Source organism: Chelonia mydas, chromosome 4 (assembly GCF_015237465.2).
Source record: "Chelonia mydas isolate rCheMyd1 chromosome 4, rCheMyd1.pri.v2, whole genome shotgun sequence".
NCBI classification, from domain to species: domain Eukaryota; kingdom Metazoa; phylum Chordata; order Testudines; family Cheloniidae; genus Chelonia; species Chelonia mydas.
The window spans coordinates 139,846,366-139,869,901 of NC_057852.1; the positions used below are offsets into that span (position 1 = coordinate 139,846,366).

The following is a 23,536-nucleotide window of genomic DNA, read 5'->3' on the forward strand; positions in this document are numbered from 1 at the left end:
CGCAGGGCTCTGCCCGCCCCTTTGCTGGCGAGAGCCAATCCCCGCAGGGCTCTGCCCGCCCCTTTGCCGGCGAGAGCCAATTCCCGCAGGGCCCTGCCCGCCCCTTTGCCGGGGGTAGCCAAACCCCGGAGGGCTCTGCCGCGCCCCACCCAGCGAGAGCCAATCCCCGCAGGGCTCTGCCCGCCCCTTTGCCGGGGGTAGCCAATCCCCGGAGGGCTCTGCCCGCCCCTTTGCCAGCGAGAGCCAATCCCCGGAGGGCTCTGCCCGCCCTTTTGCCGGCGAGAGCCAATCCCCGCAGGGCTCTGCCCCGCCCCACCCAGCGGGAGCCAATCCCCGCAGAGCTCTGCCCGCCCCTTTGCCGGCAAGAGCCAATCCCGAGAGGGCTCTGCCCCGCCCCACCCAGCGAGAGCCAATCCCCGGAGGGCTCTGCCGTTGGGTTTCCCCAGGCCCCGCCCAGCTCGGCCGCTCTAGGTCCTGCCCCTGCGGAGACGCGCCGTGCGAGGAGCGGCGGTGAGTGCGGGCAGGGGGCTCCCGGGAGCTGCCGGCTCCGCGCGGCCACCGGACTACATTTCCCAGCATGCACCCGGGCGGGAGCGGGCGCGGGCTTAGAGCTACGTCCTCGCGTGCCCGTGCGGCCCGAGCGCCTCTGGATCCTCTCCGTGCACCAGCCTCTGCCGTGCACCGCTGAGCCCCCCCGTCCCGGTGCATCCCCCTCCCGCGCCGGCACCGTCCCGCAGCTCCCCGCCCCGGACCCTCGGGGCACCCCCTGCATCCCCCCCCGAGACCCCAGTGTGTCTCACGCGCCCTGGGCCTCTGTCCTCTCCCTGCAGCCCCCCCATGCAACCCCCCCTTCTTAGTGCCACCCCCTGCATCCCCCCCCGAGCCCCCAGTGTGTCCCACACGCCCTGGGCCTCTGTCCTCTGCTCGCAGCTCCCCCATGCAACCCCCTCCTTCTCAGTGCCACCCCGTGCATCCCCCCCCCGAGACCCCAGTGTGTCCCACACGCCCTGGGCCTCTGTCCTCTCCCTGCAGCCCCCCCATGCAACCCCCCCAATCTTAGTGCCACCCCCTACATCCCCCCCCGAGACCCCAGTGTGCCCCACATGCCCTGGGCCTCTGTCCTCTCCCTGCAGTCCCCCCATGCAACCCCCTGCTTCTCAGTGCCACCCCCTACGTCCCCCCCGAGACCCCAGTGTGCCCCACACACCCTGGGCCTTTGTCCTCTCCCTGCAGCCCCCCCCCATGCAACCCCCTCCTTCTCAGTGCCACCCCGTGCATCCCCCCCCCGAGACCCTAGTGTGCCCCACACACCCTGGGCCTCTGTCCTCTGCCCGCAGCTCCACCATGCAACCCCCCAATCTTAGCGCCTCCCCCTGCGACCCACCCAGCTCTGACCCAGCCAGCTCTGAGCAGGGGTGTGGGGCCACAGCGGCCTGGAGTGTCCCTCGGGCATCTGAGGTGCAGGACCGAGCTCTGCGCCCGCCCGTCGGAAAGCCGCGCTCTGGCAGCTCTGCCTGGCCGTGGTCTGAGCCACCCCATGCACCTGCCCAGCTCGGCAGGTGAAGCCCAGTGCCTGGGGGCACCGGGCAAGGAAGAGGGCAGGGCGTTGGGGGAGAAGCGGAGCGAGCGCCGTCTGTCATTGCCCACCCGAAAGTCAGGGCCCACCCAGATTTCCCCTCCTAGCTATGCCGCTGCCCCCCATGGGCCTCAGTGCATTCCCTGCACTCCTCCTTCAGCTGCTCCATCATTCCTGCCCGCAGCTCCTCCCTCAGCCCCGAGACACCCGCTGTGACTTCCCTTACATCATCTGTGCATCGCCCCAAGGGCCTGCTTCCTTGACACACCTGGGACCTCGCCAGTCCCACCATACTGACACAGCATAGTCAGAGTGCCATGCGTCCCTGCTATGCCCTGGCACCGCTGTGCCATGTCTTGCTCTCAGAACATCCTGCAGTGCAGTCAGGTTGCCGCCATGTGCTTCTGTGGCGACTCCATGCCATCCCCGTACCATGTGAGCCTGTCACGCCTGGCTGCAGGGGGCTCTTGTGCCCACATCTTGTTTCCCAGCCTCAACTGCCCCTCCTGGGGATGGGGAAAGGAGCCTCACCCCCAAATGCCCTGCTCTGAGGGGCATGGGGAGTGAGAGGCGAGGCTGGGGTTGATGGTGCCTCTCATTTCCCTCCTATTCCTGTTATTCCAAAGCTTTGGGAAGAGGGGAATGCCCCTCCCAGCTGGCTGTAGAGGGGCCCTGGTACCCCTGAACTGCATGCTCCGATACCCTGTGATGATCACTCACCGCTTGCGTGTCCTTCCTTAGGATGCAGCATTATGGTTCACGCATTCCTCATCCATACACTGCACCCTCGGCCCGGGGAAGAGGCTGGGCTCTGCCGGGTGCTGTATTCCAGGGTCTTTGGCTCTGAGAGGCTGGACCAGTCACCAGAGGAGTCCGGGCCTCATGATCTCGAGAAGGAGAGACTGGGCAGGAAGGAGCAGATTTTGGCTGTGGCAAGGTGAAAGATTCACCCCCATCTGAATGTGACAGCGCTGCAGGGCCCAGCACTGGGGAGTGGAGTTAGTGTTCTAGAATCTAGCGTACGTCTACACTGCAAAGAAAAAGCCCTGGCAGCAAGACTCAGAGCCCAGGAGCTCATGCTGCTGGGCTAAAGATAGCAGTGGAGACCTTCGGGTGAGCATAGGGGAAAGTTAGGAACCATAAGGAAAGGGATAGAGAATAAGACAGAAAATATCATATTGCCCCTAGATAAATCCATGGTACGCCCACACCTTGAACACTGGGTGCAGATCTGGTCGTCCCAATAGATATATTAGAATTGGAAAAGGTTAGAAAAGGGCAACAAAAATGATTAGGGGTATGGAACGGCTTCTATAGGAGGAGGGATTAATAAGACTGGGACTTTTCAGCTTGGAAAAGAGACAACTAAGGGGGGAGATGACTTAGGTCTATACAGTCATGACTGGTGTGGAGAAAGTGTGTAAGGACGTGTTATTTACTCCTCATAACACAAGAATCGGGGTCAGCCAATGAAATTACTAGGCAGTAGATTTAAAACACACAAAAGGAAGTATTTCTTCACACAACGCACAGTCAACCTGTGGAACTTGTGCCAGGGGATGATGTGAAGGCCAAAAGTATAACTGGGTTCAAAAGTTCATGGAGGATGGGTCCACCAATGGCTATTAGCCAAGATTTTCAGGGATGCAACCCCATGCTCTGCGTGTCCCTACCCTCTGTTTGCCAGAAGCTGGGACTGGGTGACGGGCGATGGATCGCTCACTAATTGTCCTGTTCTGTTCATTCCCTCTGGGGCACCTGGCATTGGCCACTGTCGGAAGACAGGAGACTGGGCTAGATGGACCTTTGGTCTGACCCAGTCTGGCCGTTCTTACGTCTTAGAGCCCTGGCTCCAGCCCGATCCTGAATGTCTGAGCTACTCTTTTTAGCCTCATAACGTGAGCCCCGTGAGTCTGAGTCAGTTGACTCAGCTTCTGAGACCTGCTACCATGGGTCTTTTTTGGTAGGGTAGATGTACCCTTAGACTCTAGAACAGGGTCCCTTATTCCCTGCTGGGGAGAGGAGGGAATGTGAACGTCCCAGGGAGCTCTTTATAAAGTAAAATACCCCAGCTGTTCTCTGTGCTTCATCCCAGAGAGAAAGGCTTGGTACGTCCCTTCCAGCCCACCCACGGCCCAGAGCAGGCTTGTTCTGCGGGGCTTTGTTTTGTCTGGTTTTAAACTTCCCAAGCGATGGGGCTCCCACATGCTCCCCTTGGGGGATGAATCTGCAGCCTGCGTCATCTTGCTGTCAGGCAGGCCTTCCAGAGTTGTTCAGGTCCCGTTTTCTTTTCTTAATCCCATCCTCTTATAAAATGACTTGTGATTCTGCCTCTCTCTCTGTTTCTGGCCTTTCCCAGGCAGGTGGATTCAACGTGTAAACTGCTGCACCAGGCGTCAGGGCGCCCTGCCTCTGACTTCCCCATCCAGCTGCCCGACGAGCCAATTTCCCTCCAGGATGCCCCATCCGGGGTGTTCCGCCTCCCTCCCGAGGATCCCTTCCGTGAGAACAAGACGGTGCTCTGGCTAGGGGTCCTGTCTCTGGGCTTTGCTCTGGTGTGCGACCCCCAGGAGAACCTGATGCTGGCTGAGAACACCCTGCGGCTGGTGGTGAAGTATCTCCTGGAGCATCTGAAGCTGCTAAGCCAGGGCAGCAACGTGGTCCTCAAGGCAGACAAGACCGAGATCATCCTGAGCAAGTTCCTGCCCCATGGGCAGTTGCTCTTCCTGAATGATCAGTTTGTCCAGGGACTGGAAAAGGAGCTGGGTGCCTGTCTGTCCAAGTAGAAGGCTCTTAGTGGAACGTGCCATCCAGGCAGCATGAACGCTGGGAGGGGCGGAGGGTGCACTGTCGTTTAAAGGAGACACATCAAGGTTGGTAACTGTGGCCCTAGTAGGTTTTATTATCATCGTCCTGGCCATGCAGCACGTCTCTCTGGCTGCATCCCCCCAAGGGACCCACTGAAATCTCCTGTCCCACAGTGGAGGCAGTGGCAGCCGTTAGAGGGAGGGGGAGATGTGCGTGCGGTTGGGTGATCTGCACTTGTCCCCCACTTGAAACGATTGCTCAGTTCCTATTTTCAATAAACTAGGCTCGGCTGGGAGAAACCCGCCTGCGTCATCCACTGTGCAAGGGAGTCCTGTTTCCTTGTCAGTGTGAGCTGAGGATTGGGGCGAGGAGCTGGCCTCTTGGATCTTTGGCGGATGGGTGGAGCCCCACCCTCGGGAACAATAGCCACCCTCCTCCACAGCGGAAAGGGCCACACAAACAAAGGGCAGTGGGGGATGTCTTGGGGCAAATGTAAAGCAGGGCTAGGAGTGAGGTCAGCCAAGGTGGGATGCCTGACAAAGCACCCCAAACAACGCTCACTGCTCTGGGAGGATGGGGAGGGAGCAGCTGATGCTCCCCAGAGGAGCTCTGGGCAGACTGGGACTCAGAAAAGGCCTCATAATCCCTGAGCACCTCCTTGTCCATCTTCCCCCTCCTGGACAGATGGGCGGCCATCTTGGCCAGCGCTAAGAGGGGGCTGAGGAGGCCTCTGGCCGTAGTGGAGCTGCAGATGCGGGGAGGGGTAGAAGACAACAGAGTCTGCACAGCAGAACCAAGCTCAGAAAGTGGCTTTGATTCTCCACTGAGACAATAACATTCTTTTATCTGGGAGATATGGTCACCCGACTCAAAATACAACCAATTTCCAATAATTCCTGGCCCTTTAAGGAAACTAGCCCCTCCCGTGTCCTGAAGCAAAGTAATTACTGCTGCAACTCTGAGCACATCCTCAAGAAAGAAGAATTTCCAAGGGATGCAGAAGACTCACTCTGCTGTCAAGACACAGTCATGATGGCTTTGGAACTGGGCTATTACTGTGAAAAGCAAGGGCCGGGTTCCAGTCTCACACCAGTCTGATTCTATTGTCTTGAGTTACTCCTGTGTATGAGAGAGCAGAATCAGACCCCGGGAATATAAACCCAGCTCAGGATTCTTTTCCCTATCTAATTGCAGCCTGGCATGAGGGTTGCAGCCTTAAGAAGTGTGTCATGACACTGTACCTTCCAAAAATCGTGGGGATGCTTTTAATGGCCTTCTGGCTATTGGGGAAGGTTCTGGGCAGATTCTGCATAGCTGGGTTGAGGGTGAGCCCAATTTAGAATAACTTCTTTCCTCTCAAAAGTGTCTGAAATGGGCAATTCTTCATTTATTGGGCAGGTTTTGGTACCTGTGCTTCACTTGCTGTTCTGTTTTCCTTTAATATGGGCACACTAGCAAAAATATATGATTATTTTAAAGAACTCTGACTCCGAGTCTGTCATCTCAGAGCTTAGTTAATGCTTAATATTGAGAAGCAATTAACCATTGGGACAACTGACTGAGGAATGTGGTGGATTCTCCATCTCTTGATGTCTTTAAATCGAGATTGGATGGCTTTTTAGAATTCATGCTGTAGCTCAACCACAAGCTATGGGCTTGATGCATGGGTAACTGGGTGACCGTCTCTGGCTGGTGTTATACATGAGGACAGACTAGATGATCACAATGGTCCCTTCTAGCCTTGGGATCTACGTAAAACACATTACCAATAGCAGGGCGACTAACCCAGGGCCAGGCTGCTTTGAGCAAGTGGTAACTGACTCGAGCATTTCACATCTAGCTCAACAATTTAAATCCACTCCAGCGGGTAGTGGCTGAAGGTTGTTGCCAGCTGGTTGCTGTTCATCATCTTCTGTGGAAATAATTTTGTGGTCCCGGTAGAGAGGTGCCCCCAAACCAGCACCATTATTGGTAGCTTATTTGTTAAGAACTGAGTGGGTCTCAGAGATGGAGCTACCCCATCTCCAGTGAGGAGCTACCCCATCTCGTGTTGGTAGAGGTCCATCAGCAGAGCTACTTGCTGTAGAGATCAATCCTAAGAGCTGTCATCTTTCTCCCACTATTAAATGCCCTTGGAAATAAATATTACACGTCTTTGAAAGAAGAGCAGCCTGAGATGCAGAAAAACAACAGATTGGGTCCTTCCAAGGAAGTGACAGGTTTGGGAGGGACTGCTCCTGTTGGGTTGGAATGGACAGACACGTTTTGATACGTGGCACAGCGGCGCAGGGATTGGAGAATTTGAACAGCTGTTGAAGCTGGTCTACTAGCTGAGCCTGAATTTATCTCTTTAGTGGCCCACACATATTTGGCGACATATCTTGCTTACCATATACAACTGGACGTTTTAAATGTGTATATACATGGTTCTGACATCATAACATCTCATTCAAAGGTGCAAAAATTAGAAATTCAAGTCAGGCAAATAATTATTTATTGGGTGATTATGAAACAATAACTCTATGATTCAAGGACTTTATTTTGTGACAGACCTGGAAACTTACAAATTACAGAGCCATGCACACTGAGCGGCATAAGGACAGCTGTCTCTGCTACAGCAGAAATATCACACCAAGACAAAGCGTCCCTGCAATGCACATGCCAAGCGGCCCCTGCCAGTGCACAGGGCTCCTCGTCGGCAGGTGGCTCTATAGCTTGGAAATTAAGGCACTTTCTGAGGTGCTGGGAACTGCATGTCACAGCCCAGCCTGTCCATGGGCCTGCTTACAAATCCACCTAGAAGGCAGAGTGCAGTTGGCATCATTCCACAAATTCAGCTTGCTTGGGCGGATCTCCACACAGTCTTCTCTGCCTCCTGTCTCCTGATGCCAGTTGTCTGGCTGATTCTCCTCCCAGAACCTACAGATCAGAGTGTTAATGTCTCAGTGGAGAACCACAGCCAATTCCTGAGCTCAGTTCTGCTCTGTGGACTCTGTTGTTGGCAGGGGACCACGACACCCAGAAATGATGCGGTGACGTGATCCACCCCCGGCCACCCCTCAGGGTTCTCCACAGCACTCGTGGACGTGGTAACGAAGGGATTCTGAGGACAAGGGGTAGCAACTGCCCTGCGCCTGATGGGCCAGCAAAGAGCCAAAGTCAGTTTGTGGCTCCAAACGCTGAGCAGCAGCAGCTCAGATCTCAGCGCCCGGAACCAAAGCACGTGGGCCAGCACGTCCCAGGAACACCCCGAGGTGAGAACGCAGGAACGGAGAGAGAGGGCAGCAGGGGTCATTCATTAACTTCTCCATGGCCCTGGTTATGGGACGCGTCCACAGCCCACTGAGGTCACTGCACCGACTGCAGCTGGCTCCGGCCAGGCCCCCGGGCCCTACAGCCTCCCCTTCCCCAGCCGGAGAGAGGGGAGAGCGCAGAGCAATCCCAAGGAGAGCGCTGAACCCTGCCGCTCACGCCAGACTGACCTGGCTGTACTGAGTTGACTTGGGGCCAGATCCTCAGCTGGTGTAAATGGATGTGGTTCATTCAAGTCAATGCCGAGTTACCCCAGGTGAGGCTTTGGCCCTTGGTCTCAGTGGGCACTGAACACGCACTCCGTGTTTAGGCTCCTGCTCTAAGCAAAGGGGCATTAGTAGAAATTCCTGAGAGGATTAATTGCTGTTGGGTGGCAGCGCCCAGGGGCCTCCCTCAGGATCGGGCCCACCGTGCCGGGTGCTGCATAGACACAAGGGGCCGTACAGACGCTGCCCGAAACAGCTGGTGACCAAAAGTGTAATAAATAATCACGTATCTCCAGCTTTACTCACCCCCTGCTTGCGTCTGCTCTGAATTCTGTGCCATCCACCCAGCGCCAGATGCCTTCTGTCCCCCGGTCGGTGAGTCCAATCCAGTGACTTCCTCCCTTGGTCTCGTTGGAGAGAAACTCCTGCATGACACAGTTTGCAGTGTGTCCAGGTCACTCAAGAGAGGCTGCAGGATGCAGCCACAGCTGCCTGGGCTGAGCAGATTTTGTGCGAGAGGAAAGGGCGTCCGGTGCTGTGAACAGGGCACTGGGCAGCGGGAGACATGGTGTCCTGCCCCAAACACTGACAGTGACTAGCTGGGCGACCCCGAGGGAGTCCTGGAGCAGCTCTGTGTCTGCATCTGTATCCGAATGGGGCTAACAACAGCAACCTGTCTCAGAACGCTCCCCACCACGGCCGCCTCAGAGCTGGGTGTGGCAGTTACTGACGGGCACCTCGGAGTTCACATCGGCCCCCTGCCCTTGGAGACAGCAAAGCTAGGAGCAGAGAACTGGGTGCAAAGTCTGGCCCTGCAGGAGGGTGGGATTTTCCTCCTCAGAAAGTGCCCCAGAGGCCTGGGGTGAGGGCTACCGTGGGCACGTGGGGAGAGAGGATTCTCTGAGAGGTGCATGGCCCCTTGCTCACAAGCCTTCCAGATACAGGCTTCTAGATTGCCCAGCAGGAGCTCAGGACTGGGAGGAGGGATCAAAGCGGGTCCTCACTGGGAAAGGTCAGTGGGTTTTCAGGAAATGCTACATTGGAAGTAGGGAAAATCAGAAATGAGCCTGACCCCAAATCCCCCTCTCCCGGCACCCCAGACTATGGGAAGTCCAGATCCTGGCACTGTTCCTCTGCCCATCTCTGCTTTTAAACTGATGGGTGAATCCCCTGAGTCAGGTTCCAAGGCTTGGCATCCTCTCCGATGGTTTACCACAAGGCATGTTGCAGATTTGCTACCTCAGCTGCCACCTTCCACCTCCTTCTGGTACGAAACAAGGCACTGACCCATTATCCAAGCCCCTAGGAGGTTCCCTCACTCACCTGTTCCACCTGGGAGGAGACAGAGGTCAGGTGCGAGTCCTGAGACACACAGAACCGCTCGGCCTCGTCCCACGGCTTTTTTTCTTGTGAAAAGTAATAGAGGTTCCCACCATGAAACCTCCAGCCTCTGGAGAGCTTTGTCAGCACATGACCTAGGAGCAGAGACTGAGGTGAGAAACCTGGGCTAAAGTCACAGGGACACATGCAGGGAGCTCAGGGATTCTAATGCTGCCTTCCCCTTCAACTGCCCCAAGCTCAGGGAACTTCTGAATCCTGATTCTCCAGCACCACAGTGGATAACTTTCATGGCCCTAGGAAGGATCCCAAAGAGCTCTGCAGAAAGCAGACACCATGGGGTGCAGCTGCATCTGGGGTGGACCATGGGCACTGGTCCCAGTGCAGAGCAGCAGGGCTGTAATGGGAAAGGGGAGATTCATTGTTCAGCTGAGCTGGCAGGGGGAATTCAGGAGGGGGAATGTAGCTGCCCAAGGTGGAACATCCCCTGGTTCTGTATCAACAATTTTCAGTGATTGTAAGTGGTGAAGGTCTCGGGTCTTTCACACTTTGGCACCCCCCCGCACACCCTGCAGGGGGCGCTGGCTTGGTGAAAGTAACGCCCCATACACTGAAATGCCAGCATCACTTTTCGCCTGTGACCTGACAGGTTTGGAGCATCTAAGAAGAGCTGGTAGCCGGGTGCTCCCGTTAGGCTAACGAGGCCCAGGGCGTAAGTTAACTGCACCCTGATCACCACGGTGTGGGCACAGGTGCAGCCACAGGTGATTTTTAATGAGCGAGAACTCGGTGCTGGTGGAAGGCGCTGCGCTGACAGCCTTGGAGCTGAAATGCTCCGTTTAGCCTCAGCCCCAGGAGAGACGGCACCAGCCGGCTCTGCAGCTAGTACTTACTGCAGCAACCCTGCTCTGCTGCTCGCGCTGCGCTGACGTTGTCCAGACGGGCCTGGATTTCTCCATACGCTGCACTGACGTTGTCCAGACGGGTCTGGATTTCTCCATACGCTGCACTGACGTTGTCCAGATGGGTCTGGATTTCTCCATACGCTGCACTGTTGTTACCCAGCTGGTCTTTCAGCATCCGGACTCCTGCCAGCGCTTCGTCCAGGAGCTGCAGACCTAGAAGAAAGTCACAGCGACTTCAGTGGAGATGCAGAACGCTTGATTACCAGCACATGTAGTAGAGCAGCACCTGCAGGCCCCTGTGTGCCAGGCGCTGTACAGACAGGAGGGGACCGTCCCTGCTCTCAGCAGCTCACAGTCAAAATAGATTCTAGGTGGGAGACATAAAGGATGATTTTCCTGCTGGGAAACTGAGGTGCAGGGAGACGGGCCCAAGGTCACACAGGAAGTTTGCAGCAGAGCTGGGAATTGAACCCAGCTCTCCTGAACTCTAGCCCGGTACCCCCAACCTACCCAGCCTCCTCCACCCCATTCGCTCCTACCTTGTGAGCCGTGAGTGGGTCACCTGCGGCATGTGGCACAGCTGGGGCTGCAGGAACATCCACGGACCTGAGCCATGGCACTGGGCTCCAGGCCGGGATTTTCAACAGCCCAGCTTTCGGGTGTGCTCTGTGCCCGGGTTTTAGTTCAGGCCCATCTTCTGGTTGGACGCTGAATATCCTGATCCATAGCCCGGTTTGTACGTCCAGCCCTGTGCCCGATCGACAGACAGTTGTGACACGTGGCCACAAGAGGGCGCCCTGCCTCCAGCAATGAGACTGTGGCAGTTACCCAAATTATGGTGGCTGCATGGGAAGGGCTCGGGGACTGGGGACTGGGGTAGGGGACACGTTGAGACCCACGAGCGCAGCTCCACGGGTGTCCTGCTTACCCCAGGGTCTGAACTGGGCCCTGTGTGTCTCATGAGCTGCATCTGTCTTTCCCGCGAATGCAGTCCTGACACTACGGGGGCCCTGGTGAAAACTATGGAGCGAAGGAAGCAACAGGGACAGGACGGAAGACGTTGACCACTAGGCAAACTGCTTAGGAGCATGGGACGGATGCAGCCAGCCTGCCACTGCCAGGAAGGGCGCTAGGAGGGAACCTGGAGCAGCCCCCCACCCCTGGGAACAGAGCCTCCGTTGGCAGAGGAATGTGCAGAGCAGCAGCTCATTAGACAGGGGGACGGGACCACCTGGCAGGGAAGTATATGGAGGGGAGTAGGAGGATGCCAGGCACCCACCATACCTCTCGGCAGGAGAGTGCTCAGCTTCCTGGCCAAGGGAGGGGAGCCGACCCTGATGCCTGAGACCCTCGTCCTGCGACTTACTGTCCGATTCCTTTGCTGACGTATCCGAGGCGTTGTCAGGCTGCAGAGAGACTTGGAGCTTCTGCACCGCTTCTTCAACCGCTTGCAGCTTGCACTGTGCCCGGAAATCTAGAAATCACGTGTCTGCAGGTCAGCGACCGAACTGAACTGCGGCTGGAGACCAGCCACGTCCAGAGAAGGAATATGCTCCGAGAGCGAGCCTGTTCTCTAGGACTTCTTTTATTTTAATCTTGGAAAGCTTCCCTCCCGAGGAGGGACATGGGCAAAGCCAAGGCCCCGTTTGGGGCTCTCTCCTGGTGTATGTTACACCATTTTAACATAGGGCATCAGCTCCCTGGAGCAGGGAGCTACAAACTCCAGCATCGCAGATTGAGATTAAATCTCAGGACAAACTTCCTGACTGTGAGACCAGCAGGACGATGGAACGGACGCCTAGGGGGGTTGTGGAAGCTCCTTCCTGGGAGGTTTCCAAAAGGAGGCTGGAGCCGTCTGTCTGGGATGGGTCGGACACAACAGCTCCTGCATCTTGGCAGGGGGTTAGACTGGAGGCCCTTGCGGTCCCTTCTGACCTTATGGTTCTGTGAGTCTGTGGCCTCATTTTACTGTGTGTTTTTGCAGCACCTAGCGCTATGGAAAGCAGGACCTGGGTGCAGCTTCAGGGCACTGGCAGTCCAAGTGCTTATTAACGATCCTGACCGCTCTGCTCCTGGTGTTTCTCAGGGGCCTGTCTGCTACCTTTAGGCCCAGACCCTTCAAGGTGTTCAAGCAACAAACTCCCAGGGATTTCAATGGAAACCAGAAGCCCAAATGCCTCTGAGGATCTGGGCTTGCAAGGCTGATGGCCAGCTGCTCAGATGGTGTAAATCTGACTTCAGAGGAGCTCCTTCAATTTACACCTGCAGAGCATCTGTCCCTAAAAATCAGCCTTTCACTCCCCTGAGAGCTGCAGGGCCAACACAGCGATGCCCCAGGGAACCAGCTTCTCTCCCAGCTCGTGCATCAACAGACTTGTGATCTGAGTGCTGTCTGCAGAATCTTTCCTGCGATCCATCGTACGTCTCTGGCTCCTTTCACTGCCGTATCTGAGCACCTCGCAGTCTTTAATATATTATTTAATGTCACACAACACCCCTGTGAAGTAGGGAAGTCTCCTCCCCCCATTTTACAGGTGGAGAACTGAGGCAGAGACAGCTCTCAAAGACCTTACAGCCAGAAGGGCCCATCATGATCATAATCTGACCTCCTGCAGACTACAGAACCTCACCCACCCATTCCTGTAATAGGCCCTTAACCTCTGCCTGAGTTACTGATTTAAAGACTTCAAGTTACAGAGAATCCACCATTTACACTAGTTCAAACCTGCTAGTGACCCGTGTCCCATGCTGCAGAGGACGGCAAAAAACCTCAGGGTCTCTGCCAATCTGATTTGGGGGAAAATTCCTTCCCGACCCCATTGAAAGGTGGGACCTAGTTAAATGGGAGACTACAACGGGTCATGCTCAAAGGTGAACTGTCAGGCTGGAGGGAGGTTACTAGTGGAGTTCCTCAGGAATCGGTCTTGGGACAAATCTTATTTAATGTTTTCATTAAAGACCTTGGCACAAAAAGCGGGAGTGCGCTAATGAAATCTGCAGATGACACCAAGTTGGGAGGTATTGCCATGGTGGAGGAGCACCGGAATATCCTACGAGTAGAGCTGGACAACCTTGAAACCTGGAGTAGCAGAAATGGGATGAAATTCAGTAGTGCAAAGTGCAAGGTCATGCACGTAGGGATTAACAGGAATATTAATCCCCATCTTCTCCAATTTGACTCATAATTCCCCATGTGGAACTGTATCAAATGCCACTGAAATCCAGATAGATGAGATCTACTGCATTTCCTTTCTCTAAAAAATCAGTCCTCTTCTCAAAGAAAGAGAAGGTTGGTCTGGCATGATCAACCTTTTGAAAAACCGTGTTGTATTTTATCCCAATTACCGTTAACCTCTATGCCCCTAACTACTTTCTCCTTCCACATTCGTTCGAAGACCTAGCAGACAACTGAGGTCAAACTAAAAGGTCTGTAGTTTCCCAGATCACTTTTTTCCTCTTTCTGAAAAATAGGAACTTCATTAGCAATTCTCCAGTCACAGGGTCTGACCCCTGAGTTTATGGATTCACTAAAGATCGTTGCTGGTGGGCTTGCAGTTTCACGTGCCAGTTCCTTTAATATTCTTGGATGGAGATTATCCAGGCCGCCCCGTTTGGTCCTATTAAGCTGTTCGAGTTTGACTTCCACCTCAGATGTGGGAATTTCTACTTCCATATCCTCACTCCCATTAGACAGCCTGCCACTAGCCCTAAACTCCTAATTCCATTTATTAAAAATGGAGTCAAAGTATATGTTTGGGCATTTGCCCATGCCTAGATTATCTTCAGTCTCCAACACATCCTCCATCTTTGGCAGTCCCTTCTTGTTTATATGCCTATAGAACCATTTGCTGTTGGTTTTAATTCCCTTTGCAAGGTCCAGATCTGCTTGGCTCTTGGCAGTTCTCTCTTTTTCCTGCACTTTCTGATCTCCAAGAGGTAGTTTTCCTTGCTGATCCATCCCATCTTCTATTCCTTGCAGGATTTTTGCTTTCTCTTAATCACCTGTATGAGACGCTTGTTCATCCAGCCTGGCCTGCAACCCTTCCCGAGGAAGTTTTCCCCCTTGCTTGGGATGCAGGCTTCAGAGAGCTTCTGCAACTTTGACTTAAAGTAATGCCAAGCCTCCCCCACTTTCAGGTCCTTGAGTTCTTCAGCCCAGTCCACTCCCCTAGTTAATTGCCTTAATATTTTAAAGTTTGCCCTTTTGAAATCAGGGCCCCTAGTTGCAGACCTAGTTTTGTTTATCCTTCCATTTAGTTGAAACTGAATTAGCTCATGATCATGCGAACCAAGGTTGTCCCCTACAACCAGTTCTTCACTGGATGTCCTCCCTACTCACCAACACTCAATCTAAAATGGCATCACCTCCTCTTGGTTTGGTGACTATTTGGTGGAGAAATCTGTCAGCTCTCACAGCCAGGAAAGCGTGGGCCCTACCATTATGATTAGCACTTGTCCTCCGATCTATACCTGGGAAATTAAAGTCCCTCCTAATCACACCGCTCCCAGGAGTATATATTTCATTACAGGTATTCCGGAGGTCTCTATCGATATCCAGATAGGATGCTGGGGGTCTGTAGCAGACCCCAAGCACTATCTGAGGGGAGCCTCTCGTAGCTTTCTTCCTCAAAGTGATTTTGACCCAAACAGACTCTGTTTTATCTGTTCCAGCACTTCTAATTTCTTTACAGTCAGTCTACCTCAGCATTACTATACAACGCTACGGTACCACCTTTACCTGCATTTCTCTCTGTCCTGAATGGCACATACTTTTCATGGTCTGTACTCCAGTCCTGGCTTCTATTCCACCATGTTTCTGTTATCCCTGTAACATCTGGTTTCACGTCCTGCACCAGTAGATCTGCTTCCTCCATTTTGTTCCCCAGGCTTCTTGCACTGGTGTGCAGACCCCTGAGGTGTTTCCGCTCGGCTTCGCCAGGGCTCCTCAGGCGGTTAGGTACAGTCATGCTACTGCCAGTATCACCTCCTACTTGGGTGTTGGCATCATTGGTATGGGACCGACCTTTCCTCTTGATGTCCATTCACCTCCCCTCTGCTGTTCCTTTCTCCATCGCTGTATCTGCTCTTACTTCTTTTTCTCCTGCTCAGGATTAGAATCAGAAGTGGGGATTACATGAGCATCTCTCAACTGCCTCCCCTGAATTCCAAGCTTAACGCTCTTTTAATCAGTTGTGCCACCCTCCTTCCCAGAATCTGTTTCCCTCCCTACTCAGGTGGAGTCTGTCCCATGAGAACAGTCCTATGTCCGTGAATGAGTCCCAGTGGTCGGTCATCCCAGAGACCTCCTTACAGCTCCGCTGCCTGAGCCGTGGGTTCATCATCATCATCTTGTCTCACCTCCATTCTCCTCCTCTAGGGACAGGTAGAATCCCCTTGAAGATCACCTGAGCCTCCATTTCTTTAAGTGTCTTCCCCGGCCTGGCATCATCTCCCTTGGTACGTTCCAGCAAGAATCTAGCAGTATCATTTGTTCCCACATGAAGGACAATCAGTGGATTCTTTCCTGCTCCCATTAGGATCCTCTTCAGCCTCAGGTCCACATCCCATAACTTAGCTCCTGGCAGACAGCACACCCTTGTGTTCTCTGGATCAGCTCTGGTGCCAGACCTGTCCATCCTTCTTAGTAAGGAGTCACCAATCATGTAGTCCTGCCTCTTCCTGGTGTTGGTGCCATTCTCCAGCCTTCCTCCCATTCCTTCTGCATACAAGTCCTCTTGTCTTTTGCTTTCCCTTGCGATCTACTGCAAGTCATCCTCTGTCCTCCTGGGGCTCCGACCTGTGGGTATCTACATGGACTCTTCCCCTCTTCTTGTAGGACTAGCTGCTCTTCTCTTCTGCCTGGCCCTCCCACCTTCGGCTACTCCCTGCCACAAGTCTTCTTCATTTTCCAATTCAGCAAACCTGTTCCTGAGCTCTGCTTCTCCTTCACTAGCTGGTCTTTTCCTCTGCCCAGTTCTCATAATCACATTTCCACTGGCCACTTTACTCACCCAGCAGTGTCCCCTCCCAGTTCTCCAGTCCAGCTTGGATCTGCCAGTCTTGAGTTTTCCCTTCAGCCTCCTCTCGCCTTCCCTCCATCATCTGCTCGAATCCCCTTCCAAACTCAACCATACTTTCCACCTGCATCTCCAAACCTCAGCTCTTCTCTTCCATCAGCTCTCTGAGCCGGCACTTCATACCAACAAGCGCTTTTCAGGTACCCACTCCAGGATCATATACATCCTGCAGCTTCCACATCTGATCATCTTCATTGTCTCTTCCAATGCTTGGGTCACTACCACTGCTGCCTCTGTGTCTGTCACACCCTTCCCGCCCAAGCGCCAGTCAAGGAGAAAGAAAACCCCACACGACACAAAAACAGAACGCCACCGCCCCTCCCACAAACTCTCCTTACAACCGTGCACTCTAACTCCCCTGTCTCCAGTTGTTTGCTGACTTCTTTGCCACTCCATTGCTTGCATTTATAGGCCTCCTAGTCAGGGAAGCCCCGCCCTGATCTGATCTGATCAAAGGCTCTGCATCTCTCAGCGCACTGCCCGTACCAGCCTCTGCAAACTGAACGCAACAAACCAGCCAGCAAACTCTCAAGAACCCACTCTCCAGAGGTGATGCACAGGGGTGTGTGTGCAGGGTGAAGCATGCCCCAGATTTCTGCTTGGCATGCCGGGGGTGGGGAGGAGGAAGAGGGGCTCTGTCCTTCTCCCGCTGATACTGACCCCAGCGCAGTCGGCCCCGTCCCTGGCAGCCGGGCCCGGGCAGGGAGTGGAAGGGGCAGGACCAGCCACTTCTCACATCGGCCGCTCGGGGTCGCTGCTCTGTGCGGCGCAGCGACTGCCTGAGACAGCCTGCTTAGGAGGTGGCGGGGCTGCCCCACCAAGGCCAGGCTACCAGGGACAGGGGTCGAGCAAGCTGGAGTCCCCTCTCCCCCTAGCACGTTTCCGGCTCCCTCGGCGCCTGTCCCCAGCAGCCAGGCCATGGTGGGAGCGGCGCGGCGCCACGTCCCCAGCCAGGTTCTCTCAGGCAGCTGCTGCACTGCCCAGAGCAGTGACCTGGAGCGACCAGCTTCAGCCGCATGAGAGGCGGCTCCCTCCTGCTCCCTGCCTGGGCCCGGCTGCCAGGGAGAGCGGCCGAATGTGCTGGCGGGAGGGGAGAGGCGTAGCGCGAAAAGGACAGACCCCCCCCACAGGTAACTCTGGTGGGGTGGGGACTGCAGGGAGGTCCTGGGCTGGGCGCGGGGGTTGCTGGGCAGAGGAGACGTGGGGTGGTTACGTGTCCTCCGCTTTAGATTGTGGACCCCCAGCATGGGGAGGCACCAGTCGTCGATGCCACTCACTGCCCCTAAGGAACAGGGGCTTGTCTCCCCTCTCCTCCAAGAGCTCTCCACTCAAACTCCCCTGTTTTCAGCTCTGTTTGCTGGCTCCAGGGCAGGGAATTAAACCCAGCAATCGGAGCCCCAGACAAGTGCCCGAAGCTTTGGGCCGTCCAGTCTCTCCGTAGGGCAGGCATTTCAATTGTGCCATGAGGACACCTGGGGCTGAGGCTCATGCTGGTGCTATGTGGTCAGGAAAGGACCCAGCTTGACCCTCAGAGCGCAGGTTGAGCATGTGGGGCTGCCACATGTGATCTGAAGTCACAGGGGTGAAGTTCAGGCAGGATGAAGTACACCTAACCATCCCTGACAGGTGGTTGTCTAACCTCTTCTTAAAATCTCCAGTGATGGGGATTCCCTAGGTGACCTGGGCCAGTGCTTGACCATCGTTAGACTTGGAAGGTTTGTGCTCATATCAAACCAGTAGGGCAAGATCTTTCAACTCCATTCGAACTCCCTGGAGTAGGAGATTTATCTGAAGGGACAGACTGGAAACACAGTCGACATTCTGCTGAAATGTGGGGGTGCCCCGCCCCCCAGTTGAGCCAGCTGGCCTGTATGGAAGTTGGCCAACGTGGGCCTTGGAGCCACAGCTGAACTTACATAGAAGCGTCACAGCAAGGAGGGAGCTGGCCAGGGTCACAAGCGTCAGGAGCAGGACAGCAGTGACGATCCGCCCCGCCCCGCGCCGCCAAGGGACCGATGTCTCGGTAGGATTTCCTTGAAGGAGAAGAAGAAGCATATCCTTGGAAAGTGACAGCTCAAATGCCATTGACCACGGAAACTCCATCCCCCAAATCTAATCACTGTTCAGCCTCCTGTTCCCTGACTGTGGTTAACAGCAACAGCAGAATCAGGCCAAATAAGGTCAGAATCGACCTGAACTTGAATCTGAAAAGCCACCCTCCCTACATCAGGGGTGACGGTAGCGCCAGGCAGGCGTCCTGTGAGAGAGAGCTGGAAGCAGGCTTTTCCCCCTGCCTAAGCCTTTCTTGAGAGGGAAGTTTAGGGCTTGTGAAGTCCATGCCCAAAGGAGTATTTTTAAATGAGAAAAGGAACCTGAAACAATTTATGAAATATCAAAACAAGGAGGCAGTGAAATGAGGGGAAATGATTCTTTGCAGGAGAAAAGTGGGGCTGACAGCAGCAGTGTGCTCAGAAGGGCCTTTCTACAGCATCCCTGTCTAATAACCCATCCCCAGGATGCTGGGCTCCTCACTGCAAGGCAGCCAAGGGGTGGCTCACAGGGCAAAGCCAGAAGTCTGTGTCTCCCCTGCACATTAAAGGCAGAAGACTAGAGCTGCATTCGAGTCAGGATCTATGTGTCGACAGAAGTAAGTGTGCTCTGTGTGCTCTGGATTTGGTCTCCCCAAGCTGAACAGCAGCTGCTTGGAGACGCAAGACTGTCAGATTCTCCAACCCTGAAAGTCTCAGCCTGCTGCACCCCCTCCCTGTCTGTGGGCCTCAGCCATTCGCTCGCAGTGCTCCCCCATGGGGTGTGGTTCCTGGAACCAGAAGACAACACTCAGGTGCCCAGATAATCCCCTTACATTGCAGAAGTGGCTTCTCTCACTCTAACTAAAGGGTGAAGCTGCCTGTCACTAATGTACTTTGTTTACAGTTTACAGATGCAGGGACTCCCATCTCTCCTCCCTGTGCCCTTCTCCCATTGGGGACTGGCAGGGGAGAGAATGACTGGGAAGGACTGACCGAGTACCCTCGCCCACTGCCCGTGGTGCTGTCCAGCCAGCACAAGGCTGAGCTCTGGGGACGTGGTCAGTGGAGCAAGCGATCGCTGCCCAGAACGCTGATGCAGAGACCACAAAGCCAAGGAAAGGCCAGCGGGAGTCCAGGGTCCGGTGCAGCCTCTTGTGCTTACCTTTTGGCTGGGGAGCAGCTTCCATCACCTCCAGTTTCTCATAGATATTCTCCCTCGCCATTCTCCTGCCTTCGTGCTGAGCCGAGCCCTGATCCCTGGCAGGTAGATCCTTTCAGCGGCCTGCTGGGTTAGAGCCTCCCTCTGACGCAGCCCTGGCCCAGAAATAGAAATGGGAAGGATACCTGGTGGTGAGAGCCACCCTGTCACCAGCTGTGCGGTTAGGCCTCGTGGTGGAAGTGAGACTTCAGCTAACGGGCTCGAGCTGGGTCCAGCATGGGCAGCATCCAGGAAATGTGCCCAGGGTCAGAAGCCAAATGCCAGAGCCAGGGTGGGGGTACAGCAGAGTCCTCAGCCAGAGGTGGAGCCCGGGATCAGTACCAGAGAGACAGAAGCCGAAGCCAGAAGTGAGGGGCCAAGCAGTGAGTGAGGCAGAGGCAGGGCTGGGCATCAAACCAGACGTCTGAAGCCGAAGGGGAGCAGGGGCTGGAGCAGAGCAGGAGCAGGGCCTGGAAGCTGGCTGGAGCAGGGGCTGGACGACGGGGAATCAGGGACTTTCAGGGACTTTCTCCCTGAAAGTCTCAGCCTGCTGCACCCCCTCCCTGTCTGTGGGCCTCAGCCATTCGCTCGCAGTGCTCCCCCATGGGGTGTGGTTCCTGGAACCAGAAGACAACACTCAGATGCCCAGATAATCCCCTTACATTGCAGAAGTGGCTTCTCTCACTCTAACCAAAGGGTGAAGCTGCCTCTCACTAATGTGCTAAGTTTACAGTTCTCAGCCTTTACTAAACAGATTCTGGGAGGAGCTTCCCTGTCACCTAGCACAGGCTACATTTCCCCTTGGGTTTTCCTTTGCTGCTGCGGAGAGCCTAGCTGAGCTCGGTGGCTAGCTGCAGCTGCATATTGAACCTCACGTCCTCACCAGCACCCTCCACTTCCGTCAGCCCCGTCTCCCTGCCTGTCTCTAGACCCTTCCTGGGCTTCTTTCATGTGTTCAAAACCAGAACAGCTGGCACATGGCGTCTGGATTGCACTGAGACCAAAGGGGATAAGAAAGCCCCGGAGGAGGCCCTTGTTCAGCTGACACCTGTACCACCAAATAGAAGAGCATAAGAACGGCCAGACTGGGTAAGACGAAGGGTCTATCTAGCCCAGTGTCTTGTCTTCCGACAGTGGCCAGGGCCAGGTGCCCCGGAGGGAATGAGCAGAACAGGGAATCACCAAGTGATCCATCCCCTGTCGCCTGTTCCCAGCTTCTGGCAGACAGAGGCTGGGGACACCATCCCTGCCCAGCCTGGCTAATAGCTATTGATGGACCTATCGGCCATGAACTTATCTAGTTCTTTTTTGAACCCTGTTATAGTCTTGGACTTCACAACATCCTCTGACAAGGAGTTCCACAGGTTGACTGTGCGTTGTGGTAAGAAATTCTTCCTTTTGTGCGTTTTAAACCTGCTGCCTATTCATTTCACTTGGTGACCCCTAGGTCTTGTGTTATGAGAAGGAGTAAATAACACTTCCCTATTCACTTTCTCCAAACCAGTCACGATTTTATAGACCGCTATCATATCCCCCCTTAGTCGTCTCTCTTCCAAGCTGAAAAGTCCCAGTCTTATTAATCTGTCCTAATACGGCAGCCGTTCTGTACCCCTAATCATTTTTGTTGTCCTTTTCTGAACCTTTTCCAATTCCAATATATCTTTTTTGAGAAGGGGCGACCACACCTGCACACAGTACTCGAGATGTGGGCGTAGCATGGATTTATACAGAGGGAATACGATATTTTCTGTCTTCTTATCTCTCCCTTTCTTAATGATGCCCAACGTTCTGTTCGCTTTTCTGATGGCCGCTGCACAGTGAGTGGATGTTTTCAGAGAACTCTCCACACTGACCCAAGATCTCTTGCTTGAGTGGTAACAGCTAATTTAGACCCCATCATTTTATAGGTATAATTGGGATTGTTTTCCAAGGTGCATCACTTTGCATTTGTCAAGACTGAATTTCATCTGCCATTTTGTTGCCCAGTCACCCAGTTTTGTGAGATCCCTTTGTAGCTCTTCGCACTCTGCCTGTGCTGGGAGCTTTAGGAAAACAGCTTGGTCCTTATCTCAGAACTTCCAGCTCCATTTGCTCCTTGGAGGTCCTTGGAGGAACAGATTCCCTTCCCCCTGTCCCCGAGCCCTGGGGAAAACCCTTCTCTGCTCACACAGCTAGCATCTCCCTACCCCTGCTCCTGGATAGAAGCACGTGCTCCGGCAGGGAAGGGGCAGAGGGTAAGGAAAGGAGGTGTCACTGTGAAATGGGGTGGATGAGAGGGAGCTGGTCCCCAGAAACGGGGGCTGTGAGGATTTGACCCAGGCGATCTCCTCCTGCGAGAGGCTGATGGTGGCAGTGGGCTGGGGTCGGGGAGCCTGGATGGCTTTTATGGCCACCCCATGCCACTGCTCTGCCGAGCAGGAGGTTAGGGTGCTGTGCAGGGACTCTCATCTCTCCTCCCTGTGCCCTTCTCCCGTTGGGGACTGGCAGGGGAGAGAATGACTGGGAAGGACTGACCGAGTACCCTCGCCCACTGCCCGTGGTGCTGTCCAGCCAGCACAAGGCTGAGCTCTGGGGACATGCTCACTGGAGCAAGCGATCGCTGCCCAGAGCGCTGATGCAGAGACCACAAAGCCAAGGAAAGGCCAGCGGGAGTCCAGGGTCCAGTGCAGCCTCTTGTGCTTACCTTTTGGCTGGGGAGCAGCTTCCATCATCTCCAGGTTCTCATAGTTATTCTCCCTCTCCATTCTCCTGCCTTCGCGCTGAGCCGAGACCCGATCGCTGGCAGGTAGATCCTTTCAGCGGCCTGCTGGGTTAGAGCCTCCCTCTGACGCAGCCCTGGCCCAGAAATAGAAATGGGGAGGATGCCTGGTGGTGAGAGCCACCTTGTCACCAGCTGGGCCACGTGTGGTCAGGCCTCGTGGTGGAAGTGAGACTTCAGCCAACGGGCTCGAGCTGGGTCCAGCATGGGCAGCATCCAGGAAATGGGCCCAGGGTCAGAAGCCAAATGCCAGAGCCAGGGTGGGGGTACAGCAGAGTCCTCAGCCAGAGGCGGAGCCCGGGATCAGTACCAGAGAGACAGAAGCCGAAGCCAGAAGTGAGGGGCCAAGCAGTGAGTGAGGCAGAGGCAGGGCTGGGCATCAAACCAGACGTCTGAAGCCGAAGGGGAGCAGGGGCTGGAGCAGAGCAGGAGCAGGGCCTGGAAGCCGGCTGGAGCAGGGACTGGACGACAGGGAAGCACAGCTGCCATGGGCAAGATACACATTGAGCAGCCAGTGAGCTCATCTGGGTGCCAGGCGTCTAAGCAGGCCTGGTGAGCCGGCAGCCGGCCAGCGCTGTGGCTCCTCCGGCAGGTCCCAGGCACAGCAGGTGGCCTTATAGGTTGTCTAGCAGGGAAGTTATTCAGAGAGCCGGCCAGCCGCTGTCCCTGCTGGTCTGGTCCCTGACAAGACCTGGCAATAGGGACTCCTGGTTTCTATTCCTTCCTCTACTCCTGACTCACTGGGAGACCTTGGGCAAGTTACCTCACCTGTCTGTGCCTCAGTTTCCCCCATGTATTTACCATTTTAAGGAAATAGGAGGGGGATCAGGGGGGATCAGGGCTTTGGTAAAGGCCTACAGAGCCTTTCACCTCAAGGCAGACGGGTAAAAGCCAACCAAAGTTGCCAAGTCTCACGAGATAAATATGCGACCCTGCCTTTCAAAAACAAGCCCAAGCCACCCCAAAACAAGCAGGTCGGTAAGAGGTGACTTGAGCTCCCCCAGGGTTGGCCAGCAACTCCTGCAGGTTCCTGGTCCATCTTCCCTGCTCAGCCAGCATCCCCTGTTGTTCTCCTCTGACAGCCCTGAACCCCCACCCTTTCGGCAATCATGGGGGAGGGGGAGAAGATGAGGTGAGGAAGGGTGGAAAGGATGTGGGTGTAGGGGAGAGGCGGTTGGAGGGGGAAGAAGTGGGTGTGGGAGGGGCTGTTGGAGGGGGAAGGAGAGGGAGGGAGTGGAGGGGAGAGATGGTTGGATGGGGAAGGAGGGGGAGGGGAGGTAATTGGAATGGGGGAAGGAGGGGGAAGGGAAGGCAGAGGTGGTTGGATG

At 55.1% G+C, this 23,536-nt stretch overlaps 2 protein-coding genes across 9 annotated transcripts; one reads left to right on the top strand and one right to left on the bottom strand.

Moving 5' to 3' along the window:
• The first annotated feature begins 389 nt into the window (after positions 1-389).
• AP5S1 (adaptor related protein complex 5 subunit sigma 1) lies at positions 390-4,705 on the top strand. Of its 2 annotated transcripts, none has more exons than XM_037898445.2 (3): positions 390-510; positions 2,318-2,513; positions 3,936-4,705. In XM_037898445.2, the coding sequence occupies exons 2-3, from the start codon at positions 2,329-2,331 to the stop codon at positions 4,360-4,362; spliced, it is 612 nt and encodes a 203-aa protein (XP_037754373.1). In that variant the 5' UTR covers positions 390-510; positions 2,318-2,328; the 3' UTR covers positions 4,363-4,705. The 2 variants fall into 2 exon arrangements, with proteins under 2 accessions (XP_037754373.1, XP_037754372.1); XM_037898444.2 differs by lacking the exon at positions 390-510 and adding an exon at positions 651-1,559.
• Positions 4,706-6,907: 2,202 nt separating this feature from the next.
• On the bottom strand, positions 6,908-23,308 carry LOC119566158 (C-type lectin domain family 4 member F). 7 transcript variants are annotated; one of them, XM_037898442.2, is made up of 9 exons: positions 22,134-23,306; positions 19,415-19,566; positions 18,139-18,255; positions 11,512-11,619; positions 10,302-10,358; positions 10,134-10,175; positions 9,226-9,377; positions 8,209-8,327; positions 6,908-7,303 (listed from the first exon to the last, which is right to left on the bottom strand). In XM_037898442.2, the coding sequence occupies exons 2-9, from the start codon at positions 19,473-19,475 to the stop codon at positions 7,141-7,143; spliced, it is 819 nt and encodes a 272-aa protein (XP_037754370.1). In that variant the 5' UTR covers positions 19,476-19,566; positions 22,134-23,306; the 3' UTR covers positions 6,908-7,140. The 7 variants fall into 7 exon arrangements, with proteins under 7 accessions (XP_037754370.1, XP_043400917.1, XP_037754365.1 ...); XM_043544982.1 differs by having other exon boundaries at positions 10,134-10,215; positions 10,300-10,358; XM_037898437.2 differs by having other exon boundaries at positions 10,134-10,233; positions 10,276-10,358; positions 22,134-23,305.
• Positions 23,309-23,536: the final 228 nt, after the last annotated feature.